Source organism: Somniosus microcephalus, chromosome 13 (assembly GCF_052327205.1).
Source record: "Somniosus microcephalus isolate GS21.2 chromosome 13, FLI_Smic_1.0, whole genome shotgun sequence".
NCBI classification, from domain to species: domain Eukaryota; kingdom Metazoa; phylum Chordata; class Chondrichthyes; order Squaliformes; family Somniosidae; genus Somniosus; species Somniosus microcephalus.
Window position 1 is genome coordinate 192,225,206 of NC_140999.1, and position 26,151 is coordinate 192,251,356.

Sequence of the window (26,151 nt, forward strand, 5' to 3'; positions counted from 1 at the left end):
CCCAGGCTTGATTTCTGTAGCAGCGGGTTAGTTTCCAACTTGCCTCGCCACGCAACCGCCCAGAGTTAAAATTGGGACCTTAGAATGAGGCTTGAACCTATAACCCTCTCAAGCCAAGTCAAGTAATCTGGTTGGTGGCACACTCGGAGTGCATTGAAAACTTAATTCAGATTTACACCTCACATGGGGCAGTGCCATTTTTTCAGCAGTTTCCATTTAAATGTCGGTTGTACCCCAATATAAGATGACAGAAATCTGTCCTCCATCACATGCCACACCTTGCTCTCAAAGATCAGACCCATTGATGCATATGCAACATACCCATCGTCCTGAACATGTGTGCAGGAGCTGACAATAAGACATACACTAGCTGTACAAAATAATACTGAAAGTCAGTGATCAGCTACCTTTTTAGCCAGCACACAGTATCAGTGTATCTCATGAACTGTGTGTTGTGCTGGTATTCCTTCAATAATTCACAGAAGTGAGAAATATATATCTGGCTTTTTCCAGTTCTTGAATCATACAGCACAGAAGGAGGCCATTCAGCCCATCTTACCTGTGCCGGCTCTTTGAAAAAGCTAGCCAATTAATCCCACTCCCTTGTCCTTTCCATTCAAATATATATATATCCTATTTCCTTTTAAAAGTTACTATTGAATCTGCTTCCACTGCCCTTTCAGGCAGCGTGTTCCAGGTCACAACTCGCTGAGCTTTAAAAAAAATTCTCCTTATCTCGCCCCTATACATAATACACAAGCTGATGTTCTTGTTTATGTAGCACTGCCTTCTTGTCTGAGCTGGAACTTAACTCAGTCCCAGCAACTGCCAATCTGAACTAAGTGTTTTTTTTCTGAAAAGTGGCTTTATTCATTATCTTACAACAGTTGGTGGCAACAGCTTTATTTTACAGACAACAGGCACCCACAAATAATAAATACTATTTTAAGTCAAGGACACCGACTGGTTCCAGCACCGTACATAGTGGATGCAGGAGTTTTTGACAGGGATTTATTAATTTATGGAAAACGTTACAAAATGGGATGGAATATAGTAACAACAAGCCATAGATTGTTACCTAGAATTCACAAAAACTATTGCAGTTTCCACACAAAACGTGTTAAACTAGGATAAGCGCACATTCAGGGGAAGGGTAGGGTCAACCATACTTTTGTTCCAAAATAAAACAGACGAACACAAATAGTATAAATCTCCTTTGCCCATAACTATTTAGTTACATAAAAAGGTCTGAAATTGGGAGCGGTTATTGGTTGTGAATTTAGGGTACTATACAAAACATTATGACCGTTAAATTTATATCATATGTACAGTGTAGCCCCTCACAGTTTAGATACTGTAACATCAATAATTACTATAGGGTGCTTCGTATTGAGGTAAGCATTTATAATTGATAGTATTGTTTAACAGACAATGACAAGAAATGGAGTAGCCAAACTAAGGAAAGTGTTTAAAAGTGGAACATTCTAACCAGACAAGACTAACTGCAGATAAATCTTTACAGATCTCAAACAGAATTGAAAAATGATGTAGAAACACATGATTAAAAGCAAAGTGCCTGTTTTTAGCACCTTCTCATGTACAATATTTATAAAACACTTTGGTAGCAGGAGCCGAAACGTTGATCAATTGTCTTTTTTTTGTTTGTTGTCTCTTTCTATTCACTCAATCTTGGGAGGAACTGGGCTGTACTTCAAGTTATCTTCTTATTTGCTTCTGTGATCATGCCCTTCACGATTTTTTGGATGATGATTTTACTGCTGCAATTGATCCCTGGCAAGCAGAGGTGTCGCAGATTCCTGGGGTTCCCATAGCACCATTTCTTCCGTGTTGTCCGAGCTCTCCTGGATGGCCTGGGTCTCCCACTGCTCCGTCTCGCCCATTCTTACTAATTCCCATAGCTCCTGGGGGACCTACAGACAGGAAAGAGACAGAAAGTGACAGAGAAAGGGACTGCAGCAATTAAAACCATAGGATAGGTAATCGAGTAGCATGGCCTTGGAGTTCAGATTAACAAGTCATTAAAGAGGTGGCAACACAAATAGGTAATAACAACATACAGCACCTTTCAAATAGAAAAATTCCCAAGGCGCGTCACAGAGACGTAAATCAACCAAAAATGGACACCCGAGACAAAGAAGGAGATTTTAGGAGGGGTGACCGAAGGCTTGGTGGAAGAGATGGGTTTCAAGGACAATTTTAAAAGGAGGTAGGAGGATTTGTGGAGGAAATTCCAGAGTGAGGGGCCTAGGTAGCTCAAGGCAGGGTCACCATTGATGAGGGGATGCACAAGAGTTAAAGGAACGAAGAGTTCTGGTGGGGCAGGGGGGTGTTATAAGGCTGGAGAAGATTAAAGTGATAGGGATGGGCGGCGCCATGAAGGGACTTAAACACAAGGATGAGAATTTTAACTTTGAGGTGTTGGGGGACTGGGAGCCAATGTAAGTCTGAGGATGGGGGAAATAGGTGAGCAGGACTTTGTGTGGGATAGGATTTGGTCAGCAGAGCTTACACTGAAGTTTACGGAGGGATGAAGACTGGATGTCGGCGGGTTGAGGAAGCTAGCCAGGAGAGCGTTGGAAGAGTCAAGTCTGGAGGTGACAAAGACACGATTGAGAGTTTGAGCAGCAGATGGACTGAGGTAGGTGATGCGAGAGGTGAAAACGAACAGGATTCAGGGGTCGGAAACTCAGTCTGGTTCACCCCGTGACAGTGGCCAGGGAGGGGAATGGAATCGGTGATAAGGAAAGAGAGTTTGTGGCGGGGGCCAAAGACAATGACTTCAGTCTTGCCATTATTTAGCTGGAGGAAATTGTGGCTTATTCAAGACGGGATGTCGGATAAATAGTCTGACAATACATTGTAAGACCACAAAAAAGGCAAACGGAGTTCTTGGTTTTGTATGTAGGCTGTAGAATATAAAAGCAAGGAGATGATGTTCAATTTGTACCTTAGTTAGGCTGGAGCTGGAGTAGTTTTACATACCACATTATAGGAAATATATAAAACGTAATAGTTAAAAATTGCAGCATAGATTTACGAGGATGTCACCAGGGATAATGCGGGATAGTCGCCTCCCAATTCTTCACTCAGAGGGTTGTGCATCTTTGGAATTCTCTGCCCAGAGGGCTGTGGATGCTCAGTCGTTGAGTATATTCAAGAATAAGATCGATAGATTTTTGGGCACTAAGGGAATCAAGGGATATATAGAAACATAGAAGATAGGAGCAGGAGTAGGCCATTCGGCCCCTCGAGCCTGCTCTGCCATTCAATGAGATCATGGCTGATCATCCAAATTCAGTACCCTGTCCCTGCTTTCTCCCCATATCCCTTGATCCCTTTAGCCTTAAGAAATATATCTAACTCCTTCTTGAATATATTTAATGAATTGGCCTCCACTGCCTTCTGTGGTAGAGAATTCCACAGGTTCACCACTCTCTGGGGATGGGGGTATGGGGATAGCGTGGGAAAGTGGAGTTGAGGTCGAAGATCAGCCGTGATCTTATTGAATGGCGGAGCAGGCTCGCCTACTTCCTATTTTCTTAGGTTCATATGAGGGGTTGAGAAGCTGGAGCTTTAACTAGAGCTGGAGCTTATAGAGTACCTTAATTTCACAAAGGGCTATGACCAGGTAACTAGTGATAGTTTGCACTGACGGTAATGAGAAGGCACATATTTCAGAAAAGGAGTTAATGGGGAGGTTAGAAAAACAATACATAGAGGGTGGTTAGAATCTGGAATTATCTGTCGCAAAACCATTGCTGAAGCAGAGTCCGTAAATTCCTCTCCAAGGGAATACAGGAGTTGCTTGATGAGGAGGAATATTAAAACATGGGAAGCGAGCTAGAGTCTGGGAATGCACCAGGTGGGTCTCCGAGAAAAGCACTGGCACAGATTTAATACGTCAAATGGCCAGTTTCTGTGCTCCAATATTCTAGGAAAAGAAAATCACTATTCCCCCTTTTAAAATATATTTTCATGACTCCTGCCCTCCCTCCCTCCCCCATGGATCTGTGGGTAGCTGTAGTGAGTGGCATGGTTCTGAGTCACACAGAAAAAATTGCATTTTTATAGCGCCTTTCATGGCTTCAGGACATCCCAAAGCGCTTTACAGCCAACGAAGTACTTTTTGAAGTGTGGTCACTGTTGTAATGTAGGAAACACAGCAGCCAACTTGCACACAGCAAGCTCCCACACACAGCAATGTGATAGTGGCCAGGTAATCTGTTTTTTTTAGTGATGTTGATTGAGGGATAAATATTGGCCAGGGCACCAGGGATAACTCCCCTGCTCTTCTTCGATATAGTATCATGGGATCTTTTACGCTCAAACCGAGGCCCTTTCTGCCCTCTCAGGTGGACATCTCATCCAAAGGACGCCACCTCCGACAGTGCGGCGCTCCCTCAGTACTGCATTGGAGTGCCAGCCTGGATTTTGTGCTCAGGTCTCTGGAGTGGGACTATGAACCCACAACCTTCTGACTCGGGAGACGAGAGTGCTGCCTACTGAGCCACGGCCGACACTAATACATACAGTCCATCAAGGTCTCAGGTTCAATCCCCGATCAGTGCTGAGTTATGTTACAGATGTAGGGGAATAATTTGGTATCGCCCCATTTGGGGCGCCATTATTGGCCGTGCGCAAAGTTTAGCGCCTGGCGCTAATTATCGCCTCCGACAGCAAACTTGGCTTTTATCGCCCCTGGAGGTGATTGGAGCGCTAAATCAGGTGCTTCACACCTGTCTTAAGGCGCAAACGCCGAGGAGCGAGGCGCTACCTCACAGCGCTGGCGAAGCAAGGAAGGGCAAATCAAAATAAACTTCAAAGTGCTGCTCAGTACTCAAAACTCCTTCACACAGCGTTGAATCTCTCCAGAAGTCTCTCTCTCTCTCTCTCAGAATGCGTGGTGCAAAAATGTCACCGACAAAAAAAGGCAGGAAGCGGTTGCCTTTAAATAGCGCTCCCCCAGTCCCTTTCTGACAGCATAACGATCCCCTCAACCTGTCGTTGCTAGCGGCAGCCGGTAAGGGAGGGGGCGCCACTCAATATCCGGTCCGGGGCGCTACGCACTCGACTGACGTCACAATCTGCCGGCGCAGGAGATCATGGCGGTAGTGTTTAGCACCGCCGCAAAATCTCTAGTTAATTTTGCGAGCGGCACAAACATCGCCGCGCCCGGGCGCTAGTTGCTTTGCGCCCCATTAGCGCCCTCTTAAGGCGCTAACGGGAGGCGCAAACAACTGAATTTTTCCCCCGTAATTTTTAGACACATAAAGCACATATGAAGATGAGTAGCTGAGGAAAAATAAATTGAAGACGTTCAATGGTTCAGTTGGTTGCCTTTGGTCGTGGTTGATGTGTTTTAGTGAAAGGGAAAAGTAGAGACAGTGAGAATTTATTTTTTCCTTTTTTAAGGAGTAAGAGATTTGAACCAACTTGTGCCCAATGGATACATAAAAAGTTTCCCCACACCCTGCATGTGCACCAGACACAAGAGTCGGAAGGTAATATAGACAGGCCATATCAGTCATGGGATTGAGCCCTCAGCCTCAACATGATCGATGGGAAAATATTTCAGACTTGACAACTTGTTGCTGATCTGAGAAATTTGCTATCGTTTTTATTTTGGTGCAAAAATGACACTACAGCAACCAAAGAGTTAATATTTTAAAGGTAGGTGTTAAAGATTGGCAAAGATTATTGTATGAACTTTTCTTACTGATTCTTTAACTTGGTTGTAACCCCATTGTTAATCTTAGTGGGAATTTAACTCTACCCTGGGAATCAAATTTAAAATTCGGTTCAGGTCATTGTTACATAAATCTGCTCCAAGTAACTGAAGCTCTGGGCTTACGAATATAGGAACAGGAGGTGGGCACTCAGCCCCTCGAGCCAGTTCTGCCCTTCAATTTGATCATGGCTGATCTGTATCTTAACTCCATTTCCCACCTTGGTTCCGTAACCCTTAATACCCTTGCCTAACAAAAATCTATCAATCTCAAGTTTGAAATTTTCAATTGACCCCCAACCTCAACAGCTTTTTGGGGGATAGAGTGCCAGATTTCCGCCACCCTTTGTGTGAAGAAGTGCTTTCTGGCATCGCCCCTGAACAGCCTGGTGCTAATGTTACGGTTATGACTCCTGGTTCTGGACTCCCCCCACCAGAGGAAATAGTTTCTCTCTATCTACCTCATCAAATCCTTTAATCATCTTAAACACCTCGATTAGATCACCCCTTAATTTTCTATATTGAAGGGAATACAAGCCTAGTCTGTGCAACCTGCCCTCATAATTTTACCCTTTATCATTCTGGCAAATCTGCACTGCACCCACTCCAAGGCCAATATATCCTTCCTAAGAAAAAAGAAAGACTTGCATTTATATAGCGCCTTTCACAACCTCAGGACATCCCAATGTGCTTTACAGCCAATGAAGTACTTTTTTTTGAAGTGTAGTCACTGTTGTAATGAGGTGTGGTGTCCAGAACTGAATGCAAGTCTCCAGATGGGGTCTAACCAGAGCTCCGTACAGCTGGAACATCACTTCCAACCCTTTGTATTCCAGCCCTCGAGATAAAGGCCAACATTCCATTAGCCTTTTTCATTATTTTTGTACCTCTCCAGTAGCTTTTGTGGTTTCTGTTCATAGACCCTTACGTCTTTGTACTTAACACAAATAAACATACACCATGAACACACACAAAAATACATGCATAATACATGTACAAGGACACACACAGACAGACACCTGCCACTGAGTTCAATATCCACTCCCTCCACCACTGGTCTACTGTGGCTGCAGCAAGTACAATCGAGAGGGAATTCACCAAGCTTACTTTGACAGCACCTCCTAGTACTGCAACCTCGATCACCAATAAGGACAAGAGCAACAATGTCATCGGAACACCATCACCACCAAGTTCTCCTCCAAGTCGCACACCGTCCTGACTTATTACCAGTCCTTCATCGTCGCTGGGCCAAAATGCTGGAATTCCCTGTCTACCACCACCGCGGAATCACCGACAACACAAGGACTACAGTGCTTCGAGTAGACATCCGACCGTCACCTTCTCAGGGCAACTAGGGATGGGCAAGGAGTGTGACCTTATTGACATTGCTCACATCCCAAGAACAAATAAAGAAAAAAATCTGGGGTAGCATGACGTTTGTTGTGTCAGGCTATCCTTTGCTAATTATTATTCTCAACGATTTATATTCCAGAATCTAGTTCATTCCATCCTCAGATAAGTATTTCAATGTATTGATGATTTCCATTTCTTTACCTGTTTCCTAGAGTTTATTGATCGACGTGACTTCTTCACTGTCAACCTTTCTGGTCCTATGAGGTGGTCACATTTTTATTGAAAATGTTCTTGTGAAGCACCTTGGGACGTTTTTCTCTATTAAAGGCCAACAATAAACATCTCTTGTGAGATGGTTCTGTGATAGTGGATTGGCGGTTAGGATCAGATCAGCCATGATCTTATTGAATGGCGGAGCAGGCTCGAGGGGCCGATTGGCCTACTCCTGCTCCTATTTCTTATGTTCTTATGTTCTTATGTACAACATTAAATCCGTGAAGAAGTAACATCATTCTCTAGAACCTTCTGGGCGCACTATAATTAGTCTCCTTCAAAATGGCTTCAAGTGGTTTATGATCACTTTCTACAGTAAATTTCTTCAGACCAAAAACAATGACTAAGGTTTGTTTTCCACTATGAGCAAGCTCTGGGGGTGAAGTTAGTGGGCGATAGCGAATCGGCAGCCTGTTTTCTTCCATTGAAAAGAAAAATGAGGCGCGGTGTAAAACAGGCTGCCAATTCGTCATCTCCCAATTGCGCTACTTACCACCCTAGACTAAATTCACCCCCTTTATCTCAGTTTCTTTTAAGAGCTATTGAGGCATTCGCCAGGCTGACCTTGCGTGAGGCATTCTCCCAGTCTTCCTTTAGAGGCAAAACACTGTAGAAGTACATCTTTACCGAGGTTAAAGTATTTTGGTCCGACTCAGGGATATTCTTCTTGATTTCATCCAGACACTGGTTGGGCTTCACAGCTGGAGTTACTTCCTCCTTCTGTCTCACTGAACATTGCACTTCTTTCTAGGAACTTATTTCTTTCAGCTTCTTTGTTGCCAGTTCGCTAGCTTTATATACTGCATGTCAATATCAGTTTTCGATATCAGTTTTGATTCTGTTTTGTATACCAATAACTATTCCGTCTCAGATTAGATTATTTTAGAGTTCTATCGTTGCATATTCACACCAAGCTCCGTAGATCAATGACAACAACAACAACTTGCATTTATATAGCGCCTTTAAACGTAGTGAAACATCCCAAGGCGCTTCACAGGGAGCGATTATCAGACAACATTTGAGATCGAGCCGCATAAGGAGATATTAGGGCAGGTGACAAAGAGGTAGGTTTTAAGGAGCATCTTAAAGGAGGAAATCCCAGAGCTTAGGGCCTAGCAGTAACATTTATCTATCCTTCATGTATAATAAATTGCATATTGCACATCACAGTAAGCACTTGTTCTTTAAACATTATTCTGGAGCAGAATGATTCATGATAAGCGTTTTCTTTAATGCAAAATTTAATACAGTTAATAAACGAAAAATCACAGAGGCCCCACACATAAACTCCGAGTCCGTGCTCCGGGAGGGCAAGGCTCCTTGCTGGGAGTGACAAATTTGTAAAATGATTCCTAGTATTTAGCAGCATACCTGGAGGTCCTTGCGGTCCCACTATGCCATCAATTGCTTTGCCGAGAACACCTTTGTCTCCCTTTACACCAGAGTCACCTTGAGTTGAACAAAGAGAAAGATTCAGAGTGGGCACAGCCTCATTCAACAGAGCTGTCAAGCGCCGAGTACAATTACACAATTACAGCAACTTTCCACAGTATGTTCTTTACATTAATACTAATCTAGAGATATACTACTGAACCTTCAATAAATTGGCCTTCAGTGATTTACGTTTATTCTCTGCCAACTTTCTTTTCAATATACCGTGCGGATAATCTGAACTAGGCAATGATTTCCAGCCCGACAATGTTCACCAATTTACTACCTGGCTGTTTTATACCTCCCTGATTTAAAAATAATTATATTTTGCTAATTTCCCACTGCAGGCCAAGAGGCCGAGGCACTGCAGACTGCGGAGTTCTAGGTCTGCTCGCTCAGCTCATCCAAAATCAATAAGCAGAAGGTGCAATTCCACAGGAGGTCCGATCCTATATATCTTTTCTACTAGACTGACCAGGCTGGGGCTCTTTTCTCTAGAAAAGGGAAGGCTGAGGGGTGACCTGATAGAGGTCTTTAACATGATGAAGGGATTTGACAGGGTAGACGTAGAGAAGATGTTTCCACTTGTGGGGCGGAGCCCGGAATTAGGGGTGATCAATATAAGAGAGTCACTAATAATTCCAATAGGGAATTGAGGAGAAACTTCTTCCCCAGAGAGTGGTGAGAATGAGGAACTCGCTGCCACAGGGAGTGGTTGAGGTGAATAGCACGGATACATTTAAGGGGAAGCTGGATACGTTTTTTTTAATGTATTCATTCCTGGGATGTGGGCGTCGTTGGCAAGGCCAGCAATTATTGCCCATCCCCAATTGCCCTCGCGAAGGTGGTGGTGAGCGCCTTCTTGAACCGCTGCAGTCCATCGCAGCAGTTTTTTTTTTTGATACGACAGAGTGGCTTGCCAGTGGCCATTTAAGAGTTAACCACATTGCTGTGGGTCTGGAGTCAGATATAGGCCAGACCGGGTAAGGACGGCAGGTTTACCTTCCCTAAAGGACATCAGTGAACCAGATGGGTTTTTACAACAATCCGGTAGTTTCATGGTCACCATTACTGATGCTAGCTTTTTATTCCAGATTTATTTAATTAACTGAATTTAAATTCCCCAGCTGCTGTGTGGGATTCTGAACTCACGTCTCTGGATTACTAGCCCAGTGACATTACCACTATGCTACCGTACACGAGGGAGAAAGTAATAGAAGGATATGCTGGGGTGAGATGAAGTAGGGCGAGAGGAGGCTGGTGTGGAACATAAACACCGGCACGGACCTGATGGGCCGAATGGCCTGTTTCTGTGCTGTACATTCTACGTAATGTAAAAGATGAAACTCCCTGTGCTTGAAGCGCAACCAATTCATCCAACAGTTGCCAAAGTTTACCAAACTAGGATGGGTGTGATTAAATGGGTGCCGGGTATGGTAGTATAGTGGTTATGATACTGGACTAGCAACTCTGAGGAGGAGAGTCTAATTACTGCTATGGTGGGTTGTGAAATTGGATCGACTAAATCTGATCATTTATGGGCTGGCACCAGGAAAAATGATACTGGATCGTTGTAAAAATCCCTGCCTGTTCACTAATGTCCTTGCCACCCCCACCTTTTCCCTCGATAGGCAACTCCAATCCCACCATCTGTGGTTGACTCTCTGAAATGCTTGGCCAGTGAATCAGTTGTAAAACAATCACAGCATAACAGAGAATTACACAATGTACAGCGCAGAAACAGGCCATTCGCCCCATCAGGAGTGCCTTGTGCATTGAGTGGTGCTGGAGTTTTGCTAAGTGGGAGAAAAATCATTTAATTGTATTTTGAGAATTTTAGTGTGTTAAGAAGTCAATTATTTGAAGTTTAATTTTTTTAAACTCTTGGGCAGTTTAAACCGGAAGTAGAATCCGGGTATAAAAGGGGAGGGGCTAGTGCAGTGCACGGAGTGCCTTGTGCATTGAGTGGTGCTGGAGTTTTGCTAAGTGGGAGAAAAATCATTTAATTGTATTTTGTGAATTTTAGTGTGTTAAGAAGTCAATTATTTGAAGTAAGTTTAATTTTTTAAGGGTTTTTTAAACTCTTGGGCAGTTTAAACCGGAAGTAGAATCCGGGTATAAAAGGGGAGGGGCTAGTGCAGTGCACAGAGTGCCTTGTGCATTGAGTGGTGCTGGAATTTTGCTAAGTGGGAGAGTTCGGATAAGTGGGAGGTGAGGGTGTGTTTTTTGCTCTGTTTTATTCCCCACTCCCAGGCTTAGACAGCACTGCGGAGGCGGAGCAGCGAGATGAGTCAACCAAACAGGCCCCACAGACAGTATTCAAGGAGGAGGTTGGTGATCAGCTGGTTGGTTGGTTTTCTTCCTTCTCTTCTCTTTTATACCTTTAAGTTGGTAAGTCCTTTGAATAGTGGTGTGACATTATCATCTATATCCGGGCAGGGTCTTCATAACTAATAATAAGAAATTTAATTAATTATATAGAATGGAGCAGGTGATGTGTTACTGTTGCGAGATGTGGGAGCCGGTGGTCCCCATTGAGGCTCACGGTGATTACATCTGCGACAAGTGTTTGCTGCTAGAGGAACTCAAGTTCCATGTTATGGAGCTTGAGACCGAGCTTCAGACACTGCGACACATCAGGGAGGGGGAGAAGTTCCTGGACTCTATGTTTCAGGAGATGGTCACACCTATGAAGTTAATTACTGCAGATGTAGTCCGTGGTCAGGGACAGGACGGTGTGACTACGAGCGAGGAAGGTACAGGGAACCAGGATGTAGTGTTGAAGGAGACGCAGCCCTTGTTCATGTCCAGCAGGATCGAGGTTCTTACTCCCTGTGAGGGCGGGAGAGGGGACTGCAGGGAGGATGAGCAACCTGGCCACAGCACCGTGGTACAGGGGGCCATTCAAGTGGAGGGAGTAAAGAGAAATGTTGTAGTGGTAGGGGATAGTATCATTAGGGGGATAGATAGGGTTCTCTGCAGTCAAGAGCGGGAGTCCCGAAGGCTGTGTTGCCTGCCCGGTGCGAGGGTTAAGGACATCTCTTCTGGGCTGGAAAGAAACTTGGAGTGGGAGGGGGAGGATCCAGTTGTCGTGGTCCATGTTGGTACAAACGACGTAGATAGGACAAGGAAGACGGTTCTGTTAAAGGAGTATGAGCAGCTAGGGGTCAAATTAAAAAACAGAACCTCAAGGGTAATAATCTCTGGGTTATTACCTGAGCCACGAGCGAATATGGCTAGGATAAATAAAATTAAAGAGTTAAATGCGTGGCTCAAAGACTGGTGTGGGAGAAATGGGTTTTGCTTCTTGGGACACTGGCACCAATACTGGGACAGGAGGGAGCTTTTCCATTGGGATGGACTCCACTTGGCCAGCGCTGGGACTAGAGTCCTGGCGAATCATATAACTAGGGCTGTAGAGAGGGCTTTAAACTAATTAGTGGGGGGGGGGGGGGGGGGAGGTTTCTAGAGAGCAAATAATAGAAATGGCAACAGAGAAGGTCATAGACTTAGGTAGCAGTGGGGGAATTAAAAAACAGAATGTGTCAGGAAGGGACAGAAGGTATGGAGCAAAAAGTAAAGTACTAAAAAGGGAAAAAACAGGAACTAAGTGTTACAAAACATATTTGAAAGTTCTTTATCTGAATGCACGTAGCATTCGTAACAAAATGAATGAGTTAACGGCACAAATAACGACATATGGGTATGATCTTGTGGCCATTACAGAAACATGGCTGCAGGGTGACCATGACTGGGAATTAAACATACCAGGTGATTTAACAATCAGGAAGGACAGGCAGGAAGGGAGAGGAGGTGGGGTGGCTATGTTAATAAAGGAAGGAATCACTATAATACAGAGAAATGATATTGGGTCAAAGGAGCAGGATAGTGAAACAGTTTGGGTGGAGATAAGGAATAATAAGGGGAAAAAAACACTAGTGGGTGTAGTCTATAGGCCTCCGAACAGTTGCAACTCTGTTGGACGGAGTATTAATCAGGAAATAGTTGAGGCTTGTAATAAGGGAACAGCTATAATTATGGGGGATTTTAATTATCATATTAACTGGACAAATCAAATTGGGCAGAGCAGCCTTGAGGAAGAGTTCATTGAGTGTATTAGGGATGGGTTTCTTGAGCAGTATGTAACTGAACCGACCAGGGGGCAAGCAACCTTAGATTTGGTCCTGTGTAATGAGACAGGATTAATTAAAAATGTCCTAGTAAAGGATCCCCTTGGAATGAGTGACCATAACATGGTTGAGTTCCATATTCAATTAGAGGGTGAGAAGGTTGGATCTCAAACAAGCGTGCTGAGCTTGAATAAAGGAGACTATGAAGGTATGAGAGCGGAATTAATTAGAGTGGACTGGGAAAATAGATTAAAGGGTAAGACGGTACATGATCAGTGGTGTACATTTAAGGAGTTATTTTACAACTTCCAAAAAATATATATTCCACTGAGGAAAAAAGGGTGTAAAAGAAAAGATAGCCATCCGTGGCTAAGTAAAGTAATTAAGGATAGCATCCGACTAAAAACAAGGGCATATAAGGTAGCCAAATCTAGTGGGAAGATGGAAGATTGGGAAGTCTTTAAAAGACAGCAAAAAATAACTAAAAGATTGATTAAGAAAGGGAAGATAGATTATGAAAGTAAATTAGCAAAAAATATAAAAACAGACAGTAAAAGTTTCTATAGTTATATAAAAAGAAAAAAGGTGGCTAAAGTAAATGTTGGTCCCTTAGAGGATGAGACCGGGAAATTAATGGTGGGAAACATGGAGATGGCAAAAACACTGAACAATTATTTTGTATCAGTCTTTACAGTAGAGGACACTAAGAATATCCCAACACTGGACAAACAGGGGGCTCTAGGGGGGGGGGAGGAACTAAATACGATTAAAATCACTAAGGAAGTGGTACTTGGTAAAATAATGGGACTCAGGGTGGATAAATCCCCTGGACCCGATGGCTTGCATCCTAGGGTCTTGAGGGAAGTAGCGGTAGGGATTGTGGATGCATTGGTAATAATTTTCCAAAACTCACTGGACTCAGCAAAGGTCCCGGCAGATTGGAAAACTGCTAATGTAACATCCTTATTTAAAAAGGGTAGTAGGCAGAAGGCTGGAAACTATAGACCTGTTAGCCTAACATCTGTGGTTGGTAAAATGTTAGAGTCCATTATTAAGGAGACAGTAACAGGACATTTGGATAAACATAATTTAATAGGACAAACTCAGCATGGTTTCATGAAGGGGAAGTCATGTTTGACAAATTTGCTGGAGTTTTTTGAGGAAGTAACATACAGGGTGGATAAAGGGGAACCAGTGGACGTAGTGTATTTAGACTTCCAAAAGGCATTTGACAAGGTGCCACACAAAAGATTATTGCTCAAGATAAAAAATCACGGGATTGGGGGTAATATTCTGGCGTGGGTGGAGGATTGGCTCTCTAACAGAAAGCAGAGAGTTGGGATAAATGGTTCGTTCTCAGATTGGCAACCAGTAACTAGTGGTGTTCCGCAGGGGTCAGTGCTGGGTCCCCAACTCTTTACAATCTATATTAACGATTTGGAGGAGGGGACCGAGTGTAACATATCAAAGTTTGCAGATGATACAAAGATGGGACGGAAAGTAGTGAGTGAGGAGGACATAAAAAACCTGCAAAGGGACATAGACAGGCTAAGTAAGTGGGCAGAGATTTGGCAGATGGAATACAATACTGGAAAGTGTGAGGTTATGCACTTTGGCAGGAAAAATCATAGAGCAAGTTATTATCTTAATGGCAAGAAACTGGAAAGTACTGTAGTACAAAAGGGATCTGGGGGTCCTGGTGCACGAAACTCAAAAAGTTAGTATGCAGGTGCAGCAAGTGATCAAGAAGGCCAATGGAATGTTGGCTTTTATTGCTAGGGGGATGGAATATAAAAACAGGGAGGTATTGCTGCAGTTGTACAAGGTATTGGTGAGACCGCACCTGGAATACTGCATACAGTTTTGGTGTCCATACTTAAGAAAAGACATACTTGCTCTCGAGTCAGTACAAAGAAGGTTCACTCGGTTAATCCCGGGGATGAGGGGGTGGTCATATGAGGAGAGGTTGAGTAGATTGGGACTCTACTCATTGGAGTTCAGAAGAATGAGGCGCGATCTTATTGAAACATATAAGATTGTGAAGGGGCTTGATCGGGTGGATGCGGTGAGGATGTTCCCAATGATGGATGAAACTAGAACTAGGGGGCATAATCTTAAAATAAGGGGCTGCTCTTTCAAAACTGAGATGAGGAGAAACTTCTTCACTCAGAGGGTGGTAGGTTTGTGGAATTTGCTGCCCCAGAAAGCTGTGGAAGCTACATCATTAAATAAATTTAAAACAGAAATAGATAGTTTCCTAGAAGTAAAGGGAATTAAGGGTTACGGGGAGCGGGCAGGAAATTGGACATGAGTCTAGGTTCGGAATGGTCATGGTCCTGTGGGTAGTGGAGTGGGCCCAGGGGCCGTGTAGCCTGGTTCTGCTCCTATTGTGTTAGATTTCAGGAGATGGTTTTATTCCTGTTCCTGGCTGGGGTGGAGATTGCCTTTACAGAAGGTAAGTACTGTTGAAAATATAGGGACAGAGTGATCTCCTGGAAGAATTTCGATCGCCTAGATGGGTCGGAGAGGAATTTCCCAGATTTTTTTCTCCCAAATTGGCCATTGGGTTTTTAATCTGGTTTTTCGCCTCTCCCAGGAGATCACATGGGTTCGGGTGGATGCAGAGTGATAGAAGATTTGAGGTTAGGATCAGATCAGCCATGATCTTATTGAATGGTGGAGCAGGCTCGAGGGGCCGATTGGCCTACTCCTGCTCCTATTTCTTATGTTCTTCTAGGTCCATGCCAGTGTTTATGCTCCACACGAGCCTCCTCCCACCCTACTCCATCTCACCCCATCAGCATATCCTTCTGTTCCTTTCTCCCTCATGTGTTTATCCAGCCTCCCCTTAAATGCATCGATACTATTCACCTCAACCACTCCCTGTGGCAGCGAGTTCCATATTCTCACCACTCTCTGGATGAAGAAGTTTCTCCTGAATTCCCGATTGGATTTATTAGTGACTCTCTTATATTGATGGCCCCTAGTTCTGGTCTCCCCCACAAGTGGAAACATCTTCTCTACGTCGACCCTATCGAGCCTCTTCATGATTTTAAAGACCTCTAGAAGGTCACCCCTCAGCCTTCTCTTTTCTAATAGAATCATAACCAACAGCAGCACACAGACTGCAGCAGTTCAAGAATTCCCACCTCCACAGGGCATCTAGGGATGGGCAATAAATGCAACTTTGTCAACATCGCCCGTGACCCCCCCTCCCCTTGAACAAATAATAAAAAGGACCAAGAGGCGGCTGGAGGATTTAAGTTGTTCCCACTGAGGTAAGTTACAGACTTATTCAGCTCAGCTGGTCAGTCCCATTTCTGAGGCTGGTATCATTGGGACTTGAACCCACAGCCTTCTGACTCAGAGATGAGAACACTCCCACCGAGCCACGGCTGACACCCACTGTCCTCTGTGGGGGGAAAAAAGAAAGGCTTGCCTTTCGCGACCACCAGATGTCTCAAAGCACTTTACAGCCAATGAAGTACTTTTGAAGTGTAGTCACTGTTGTACTGCAAGAAACATGGCAGCCAATTTGCACACAGCAAGCTCCCACAAACAGCAATGTGCTAATGACCAGATAATCAGTTTTTAGTGATGTTGACTGAGGGATAAATATTGGCCCCAGGACACTGAGGATAACTCCCCTGCTCTTCTTTAAAAGAATGCCATGGGATCTTATACATCCACCCGAGTACAACTAAAGGTTGTACACAGAGCCTCTTTGGGGCCGAGAAGGCTTCAAGGCGAGACCCTTGATGAAGGAAGTGTGGAACTAAGTCGACTCTCTGTGGTAGTCTCGGTAGCTGATACCTGAGCAAGGTAGTACTCCACTGCTGATAATTCATCGGCCAACCTGGCTCACGGATGGAACCTGGAGTGGCAGACCTGTCGCTGAAGGGCTTCTCACCTGGCTCCAGATATCCCGGCAATGTGCAATCCACTGCCCTAACAAGTTTTTTTAATTCATTAATGGGACGTGGGCGTCGCAGGCAATGCCAGCATTTATTGCCCATCCCTAGTTGTCTTTGAGAATGTGGTGGTGAGCCACCTTCTTGAACCGTTGCAGTCCGTGCGGTGAAGTTACTCCCACAGTGCTGTTCGGGAGGGAGTTCCAGGATTGTGACCCAGCGATGATGAAGGAACGGCCGATATACTTCCAAGTCAGGATGGTGTTTGACTTGGAGGGGAACTTGGAGGTGGTGGTGCTCCCAAGCGCCTGCTGCCCTTGTCCTTCTATGCAGTAGAGGTCGTGGGTTTGGGAGGTGCTGTCGAAGAAAGAACGTTGCCATGCTCTGGGTCGTGAGGCTGTTGGTTGAACTCCAGCAGTAGCTATGCACAAACTCGGGGTTTTTTCAACCCTTTGCTTTTTTTCTAACCTGCATCTAAGCTCTCTGGACTCAGGTAAACGAAGTGTGTCGCAACAAGGAAAGAGTGCGCACTGCGTATCGGGCAAACAAACTCTAGCTAACCCTAGCCCATGTCATCTCTGTAGTTGGTTTAGAGATTTTGAAAGATGGCGATAAGCATGTCTGAGCAAAAAAAGGTCTAATAAGATTTTTTGCTTCTGGTTATCAATTCCACAGAAGAAACTGAAAGCAGCAGGCCCCACTCTTCAAACAAAAACCACCAGAAGTACGAAGCTCACAGAAAGGAAGTGAAAATAAACCGAGGGAGCTGTTACAATCCAAAAGGGCAGTGGAAGCAGATTCAATAGTGACTTTCAAAAGCGAATTGGATATATATTTGAATAGGAAAGAATTGCAGGGCTATGGGGAAAGAGCAGGGGGGAGTGGGATTAATTGGAGAGCTCTACCGAAGAGCTGGCACAGGCACGATGGGCTGAACTGCCTCCTTCTGTGCGGTATGAAAACCTCCATCAGCTCAAACAACCAAACCCAGAGGCAGGCTTCACGGGTGCTTAGTTGGATCCACCAAGAGTGCGGTGCCCTTCGAGACACCCAATATGGTCAAACCTTTCCTGATCCCTTTGGCTTTTCCTTACCAACTCGCTGGTGTAAAGTGTGGATAGCAAATACCCCTAGAAATCAGCATATTGTCTCCGATCCAATCGACCGTCAACAGGAGCCAACTGGTCACATGGTAGTTGGGTGCTTCTCAACCACTTTCAAACTTGGCCGGGACAGTGGGCCTCGACCCTTCACCAATGAGTTGCGGGGCAAGCAGCCTTGGAATTCAAACTCCGGGCTGCTGGATGGTGTAAAGCAGTTCACTTGATTGGACTCAATATCCACCCCCTCCATCACTGCCGCATTGTGGCAGAGGGAGCACTGCAGTAACTCACCAGGTTACCTCTACAGCACCTCCACCCCCTGCGACCTCTGCCACCAAGAAGGAAAAGAGCAGCAATGTCGTGGGATCACCGTCACCTCCAAGTTCCTCTCTCAGTCGCACACCATCCTGAATTGGAGAAGCACCACTGTTCCTTCAAATCCCAGGAATTAATATCCTAGAATTCCTTGCCCAACACCATTCTGGGAACCCCATCACCACAAGCAATGCAGCGGCTCAAGGAGGACCAGGGGGTGAGCAATAAACGCCGACCCTGCCAGAGACGCCCACAATCCCGAAAACAAATTAAAATTAAAACACGGCAGCTACAGCAGCACAGATATCTCAACTTTGAAAGAAAGTCTTTTAACTTTTACACACAAAGGTTAAGAGCAGGTTCCCTATACGCCGCTCCCGCACAGCCCAGGACCGGCTTTTTCAAAATAACAACAGAAAATGCTGGAAAAACTCAGCAGGCCAGGCAACATCCGTGGAGAGAAATTAGAGTCAACGTTTTGGGTCAAAACCCTTTATCAAGACTAAAGAGGCACAGGGAATGAAATAGATTAAGAGGCCGGGCTGGGAGAGAACAAAAGAGAAGAGACATTAAGAGGTATTCAAAACGAGACGAGATGGTGATAGGACTAGTGGAGACAAAAGACGGCTCTAGATTAGGTGTGAAATGCGCTGGCAGAATGGGAGGCAGCTGCCGTGTGGGAGAGAGAAAAAAAGAGAAAGGCCAAAACAAAGGTGTGGATAAAAAATATAAGTAAAAATGTAATAGGGGCCGAGGTTATGACCTGAAATTGTTGAACTCGATATTGAGTCCGGAAGGCTGTAAAGTGCCTAATCGGAAGATGAGGTGCTGTTCCTCAAGCTTACATTGAGCTTCCGTGGAACAATGCAAGAGGCCAAGGACGGTGAAGTCCGAGTGGGAATGGAGCGGTGAATTAAAATGACAGGCGACTAGAAGCTCAGGGTCACCCTTACGGACTGAACGGAGGTGTTCTGTAAAGCGGTCACCCGGCTTTTTCAACGTTGGGCCGCGCACACAAAAAAAATTGGGGGGTGGGGGGGGGAGATTGGAAGAGTACTCTCATAAACCCAAGTGGTTAAGTATCAGCTCACGGGTCATATTCTATGTGAATTTAGACCCTTCCAACTTGCTCTTACCTCGAGGGCCCGTGTCACCAAGTTCTCCCGATGGTCCACTCAATCCTGGGAGGCCTCGTTTGCCCGGGTGGCCAACTTCGCCCTTAATCCCTGGTTGGCCTGTAGGACCAGGGGGCCCGCGCCGTCCTGTCATCCCAGGGGCCATTGGCCTCCTCAGGTTATTTGCTAACAACGCTATTTGATCTGGAAGAAGAAATTTTTAAAAAAAGATTCAATTTTGTTATTAAATTTTCATTCTTGATAGAGTTTTAAGCTCAGATGGTTTCTGGCATTAGTACACTGCAGACATCTTTTACAATTCAGACTCTTCACCTCTGTTACAAAGCATGGCGGAAGAACTTGCATTTATATAGTGCCTTTCACATCCTTAGAATGTCTCAAGTGCTTCACAGCCAATGAATGACTTTAAAGTGTAGCCATTGTTGTGTTTTGTCCCCCCAAGCAAAGACAGTAGCCAATTTGCACACAGCATCCCGCGAAGCAGGAATGAGATGAACGACCAGTTAATCTGTTGCTGATGGTGTTCGTTGAGGGATAAACATTGGCCAAGGCACCCGGAGAACTCCCCTGCTCGTCTTCGAATAGCACCATGGGATCCACCATTACATCCACCTGGGAGGGCAGATGGGGCCTCGGTTTATAGACTCATAGAATGGTTACAGCACGGAAGGAGGCTCGAGGGGCCGTATGGCTCCTATTCCTTATGTTCTTGCAACATTGCCCGTGGTCAGTTGTTGAATATATTTTTCTTTTATATGCAATTTAGTGACATAGAAACATAGAAAATAGGAGCAGGAGTAGGCCATTCGGCCCCTCAAGCCTGTTCCGCCATTTAATGAGATCATGGCTGATCATCCAAATTCAGTACCCTGTCCCTGCTTTCTCCCCATATCCCTTGATCCCTTTAGCCTTAAGAAATATATCTAACTCCTTCTTGAATATATTTAATAAGTTGGCCTCAACTGCCTTCTGTGGTAGAGAATTCCACTGGTTCACCACTCTCTGGGTGAAGAAATTCCTCCTCATCTCTGTCCTAAATGGCTTACCCCTTATCCTTAGACTGTGACCCCTGGTTCTGGACTCCCCCGCCATCAGGAACATTATTCCTGCATCTAGTCTGTCCAGTCCTGTTAGAATTTTATAAGTTTCAATGATATCCCCTCTCATTCTTCTAAACTCTAGCGAGTTCCGTCACCAATTTGTTTATAAATTTGGGGGTGGGAGGAGGCTCGTGTGGAGCATAAACACCGGCATGGACCAGTTGGGCCGAATGGCCTGTTAAAATTCTCTGTAAAGACTTCAGAAACCGACTCCACTGAGCCAACTAGTGGCCAAAGCTTGCAACTTGGCAAAATTGCATTGAAAATGTTAGCAATTTACAATGGTAAATGTTGAAACATTTAGTGTGACTAAAATCGTGACAAAACAGGAAGTAAGGTTTGTGGACAAAGTTTGCATGTGCCCTAGGCAAGTTTTTATTATATATAAAATATAGGACGGCATGGAAACAACCTGTTATTTCTCATGGCCATTTTGTCTCAAGGACACTCATGTTTGAAATGTGAAGGAAATATTATTTAAAATCCAATAACTTGAGGTTATTATTTTGTAAACTGATATAACATTGCGTAGGCAGATTTAAAAACGTGAGTATGTCTCTTTTTGAGAAATACGTCAGTCCAGAATTTCTGTGAGGAATTTGTAAAACTATTCCCCTGTACTTGGGCAATCTTCAAAATTGTCAATGAGAAAGCCAGACTATATATTTTGGTTCCAATCTAGGACTAAAAAAAATGCATTTTTAATTTTCTGCTGGATTTATTTTACAGAAACGTACAATTTAATTGACAAATTTACATAGTTTTGAGCAGTTACCAGTGAATGGGAAGTAAAGGTGGAAATTGCAGAGGTACTGGCCATAATCTTCCAATCCTCCTTAGAAACGGGGGTGGTGCCAGAGGACCGGAGAATTGCAAATGTTACACCCTTGTTCAAAAAAGGAAGATAAACCCAGCAACTACAGGCCAGTCAGTTTAACCTCGGTAGTGGGGAAGCTTTTAGAAACTATAATCAGGGACAAAATTAACAGTCACTTGGACAAGTGTGGATTAATTAAGGAAAGCCAGCACGGATTTGTTAAAGGCAAATCATATTTAACCAACTTGATCCGAGTATTTTGATGAGGTAACAGAGAGGGTTGATGAGGGTAATGCGGTTGACGTGGTGTACATGGATTTCCAAAAGGGGCTCGACAAAGTGCCACATAATAGGCTTGTCAGCAAAGTTGAAGCCCATGGAATAAAAGGGACAGTGGCAGCATGGATACAAAATTGGCTAAGTGACAGGAAACAGAGAGTAGTGGTGAACGGTTGTTTTTCGGACTGGAGGAAGGTATACAGTGGTGTTCCCCAGGAGTCAGTACTAGGGCTACTGCTTTTCTTGATATATATTAATGACTTGGACTTGGGTGTACAGGGCACAATTTCAAAATTTGTAGATGACACAAAACTTGGAAGTATAGTGAACAGTGAGGAGGAGAGTGACAGACTTCAAGAGGACATAGACAGGCTGGTGGAATGGGCGGACACGTAGCAGATGAAATTTAAACGCAGAAAAGTGTGAAGTGATACATTTTGGTAGGAAGAACGAGGAGAGGAATATAAACTAAAGGGTACAATCCTAAAGGGGGTGCATGAACAGAGAGACCTGGGGGTATATGTGCACAAATCGTTGAAGGTGGCAGGGCAGGTTGAGAAAGCAGTTAAAAAAGCCGACGGGATCCTGGGCTTCATAAATAGAGGTATAGAGTACAAAAGCAAGGAAGTTATGATGAAACTTTATAAAACACTGGTCTGACCTCAACTGGAGTATTGTGTCCAATTCTGGGCACCGCACTTTAGGAAGGATGTGAAGGCTTTAGAGAGGGTGCAGAAAAAATTTACAAGAATGGTTCCAGGAATGAGGGACTTCAGTTACGTGGATAGACTGGAGACGCTGGGGTTGTTCTCCTTAGAGCAGAGAAGGATGAGAGGAGATTTGACAGAGGAGTTGAAAATCATGAGGGGTCTGGACAGAGTAGATAGAGATGAACTGTTCCCATTGGCGGAAGGGTCGAGAACCAGAGGACACAGATTTAAGGTGATTGGCAGAAGAACCAAAGGCGACATGAGGAAAAACATTTTTTACACAGTGAGTGGTTAGGATCTGGAATGCACTGCCTGAGAGTGTGGTGGAGGCAGATTCAATCACAGCTTTCAAAAGGGAATTGGATAAGTACCTGAAGGAAAAACATTTGCAGGGCTATGGGGAAAGGGCGGGGGAGTGGGACTAGCTGAAGTGCTCTTGTAGAGAGCCAGCAGGGGCACGATGGGCCGAATGGCCTCCTTCTGTGCTGAAAGGGTGATAGAGGCAGAAACCCTCATCGCATTTAAAAAGTACTTGGATATGCACCTGAAGTGCCGTAACCTACAGGGCTACGGAGCAAGAGCTGGAAAGTGGGATTCGACTGGAGAGCTCTTTGTCGGCCGGCACGGACAAGATGGCCCGAATGGCCTCCTTCTGTGCCGTAAATTTCTATGATTCAACGACTGATCCACAGCCCTCTGGGGTAGAGAATTCCAAAGCGTCTGTATTCTTGGAAAGAAAGAGAATGTTGCATCCCTTTATAACATGTGTCACTATGCCATGAGTCAGTCAATAATATAAATCTCACGACCATTCCTAGCCTAATCACAAGGTACAGAACCAGGAACTGAGTGTCCATCACGGATATCTCACCCACAACTGAAATGGAGAACACTTAAGACATTAAAAGGTAAGGAATTGCTATATTTCTGCACATCTGTATCAAAATTCTTACATCTACTATGTACTTCCCATCAACTTTTTCCATTATAAATTCCTATTACAATATTTAGAATGGCTATGTAAACCGGTCACACTGTAATTACAACCTCCTGGCAATGGAGACATTGCAGTGCCACCACTGGCAGGAAGGTATAATTGCAGCATGCCACGTTAACCTAAGCAGTTTCCATTCTAATAGGAATTTATAAAAGGAATATAAACCTATGCCCTCCAACTCTGCTTCGCCTGAAGACTACACTATGTCTCGACACCCAATGTGTAACACCATGGGAAAGTGACTAGTTATAAAGACAATTGGGGGTGACATTGATCTCGGCGCTACTGGCATAGATCAATTTCACCCCCCATTGTGTTCTAGAAAGTGTTCCTAGGCAGTTATCCATCTAAGGGTTGCGATGACAGCTTACAATGTTAACTCCTTTATATGTTACATATGACATAGAATGTACAGCACAGAAACAGGCCATTCGGCCCAACTGGTCTATGCCGGTGTTTATGCTCCACACGAGCCTCCTCCCACCCTCTTCATCTCACCCCATCACCATATCCTTCTATTCCTTTCTCCCTCATGTAGCTATCTAGCTGTTCCTTAAATGCATCTGTGCCATACGCCTCAACCACTCCCTGTGGCAGCGAGTTCCACATTCTCCCCACTCTCTGGGTGAAGATGTTTCTCACACCTCAGGTAATGGGTTACCCCGGCGTCTGTGAATTACTATCCTGTTTGTAGTCTTGCGTTGACGCAGCTTTCAGTGAAATATGAATTAATTCATAGTAACTGAATAAAGGATGATTTATGTGCGAGGTTAAACTCACCATTGATCAGGCTGTGACAGAGTTCCCGGATGTGCTGCTCACTCACCAGTTTACCCTGTAGGTCAGCGAGAGAAAAATGTATCATTTAATTGGTTGGCGTAAATAAAGGGTATCATGGGATAGTTAGCACGCGAGGCTACTGTAAAGGAGGAAGTGTATAAACCGCCGACACGGCCTGGGCGTGGTGCGGTTAAAACATCTGGTGAGAAATAATGAAAAAATAGCTCAACAATACTGAAGTCCATATTAATATCCTTGCACATCATGAATTTATTCTGTCTGATACAGGCTAACTCATCAGGTCATTAGGATTCTGCACACCCAAGCTAAGCAAGCAAGGCTGTGTTGTCAGTCTAAAGTCTGAAGCATCAAAGGATCTGTGTGAAGAATTATGGCCTAGTTTGGAGATACCGCGTCCGGGTTAGCTTGCTATTATCCTGGAAAGACTGACTATTTATAACTGTGCAAAGTTATCTTAATTTTATGAATTACATTCAGCTGGAATGCAGAGTCTGTGGAGCAACATTGGATATCCTGGATCTCATAGCAGCAAATGACACACAAGGATCACGTGACGATAAACTCAGAATTGTTGGGTTCCGAGCAAGTCATCTTCCCTTTGCTTACTAACTATTCTCGAGATGTTCCTCAAAGATAATTGGCAAATAATCCAGGGGGCGAATGAAGAAAAATATTTTTTACGGAGGGAGTTGTTGTGATCAGGAACGCGCTGCCTGAAAGGGCGGTGGAAGCAGATTCAATAGTAACTTTCAAAAGGGAATTGGATAAATACTTGAAAACAACAACTTGCATTTATATAGCACCTTTAATGTAGTGAAACGTTCCCAGGGCGCTTCACAGGAGCGTTATCAGACAAAATTTGACACTGCGCCACATAAGGAGATATTAGAAAAGGTGAAAAGAGGTAGGTTTTAAAGAGCGATGTGAAGGAGGAGAGAAAGGTGGAGAGGCTTAGGGCCCAGGCAGCTGAAGACACGGCCGCCAATGGTGGAGCGATTAAAATTAGGGATGCGCAAGAAGCCAGAATTGAAGGAGGCAGAGATCTCGGAGGGTTGTAGGGCTGGAGGAGAATTTGAAACAAGGATGAGAATTTTAGAATTGAGGTGAAAAAGAAAAATTTGCAGAGCTAAGGGGAAAGAGCAGGGGGAGAGGGACTATTTTGGACAGCTCTTTCAAAGGGCCGGCACAGGCATGATGGGCCGATTGGCCTCCTTTTGTACTGTATGATTTTATGAAATCAGCACCTTGCATGCATACGGGAGCTGTGCTAATGGGATCTGCCTCACGTCAGACATGGGTGCTGAGATTTATTGGGAAATCTACTGTATGGAATGGCCTGGGTTCATATTCTGCTATGTAAAGACCTAAATGTAAGGTTCAGGTGAAACACTCCCTCTCCCGCCCCAGGGTATTTCTGAACAAGTTACTCACGGGAGGACCTGTTTTTCCGGTGACCCCGGGGACTCCGCGCTCTCCGGCCACACCCATCAGCCCGGAAGGCCCAGGAACGCCGTCTATTCCGGGAACGCCAGCTGGTCCGGAGCTACCTTTGGGTCCCACCTCACCTCGAGGTCCCGACTGCAAACATCAGAAAGTCAAAAGAGAATTAATGAAAGATCAGCCGAGGCTCGGCCACACCTGGTGAAAGATCAGCCAGGGCTCGGCCACACCTGGTGAACGATTACCCAGCGCTCGGCCACACCTGGTGAAAGATCAGCCGGGGCTCGGCCACACCTGGTGAACGATTACCCAGCGCTCGGCCACACCTGGTGAAAGATCAGCCAGGGCTCGGCCACACCTGGTGAACGATTACCCAGCGCTCGGCCACACCTGGTGAAAGATCAGCCGGGGCTCGGCCACACCTGGTGAAAGATCAGCCAGGGCTCGGCCACACCTGGTGAACGATTACCCAGCGCTCGGCCACACCTGGTGAAAGATCAGCCGGGGCTCGGCCACACCTGGTGAAAGATCAGCCAGGGCTCGGCCACACCTGGTGAAAGATCAGCCAGGGCTCGGCCACATCTGGTGAAAGATCAGCCAAGGCTCGGC

At 44.9% G+C, this 26,151-nt stretch overlaps 1 protein-coding gene across 1 annotated transcript in view; it reads right to left on the reverse strand.

Moving 5' to 3' along the window:
* Window positions 1-887: 887 nt before the first annotated feature.
* col9a3 (collagen, type IX, alpha 3) overlaps window positions 888-26,151 on the reverse strand; it is a 190,985-nt gene continuing 165,721 nt past the window's right edge. Inside the window, exons 28-32 of the mRNA XM_086005879.1 lie at window positions 25,534-25,680; window positions 24,082-24,136; window positions 19,399-19,581; window positions 8,744-8,821; window positions 888-1,931 (exon numbers count right to left, since the gene is read on the reverse strand). Coding sequence (XP_085862005.1) covers window positions 1,750-1,931; window positions 8,744-8,821; window positions 19,399-19,581; window positions 24,082-24,136; window positions 25,534-25,680 — 645 coding nt within the window. The 3' untranslated portion in view covers window positions 888-1,749. The remainder of the gene's footprint in view (window positions 1,932-8,743; window positions 8,822-19,398; window positions 19,582-24,081; window positions 24,137-25,533; window positions 25,681-26,151) is intronic.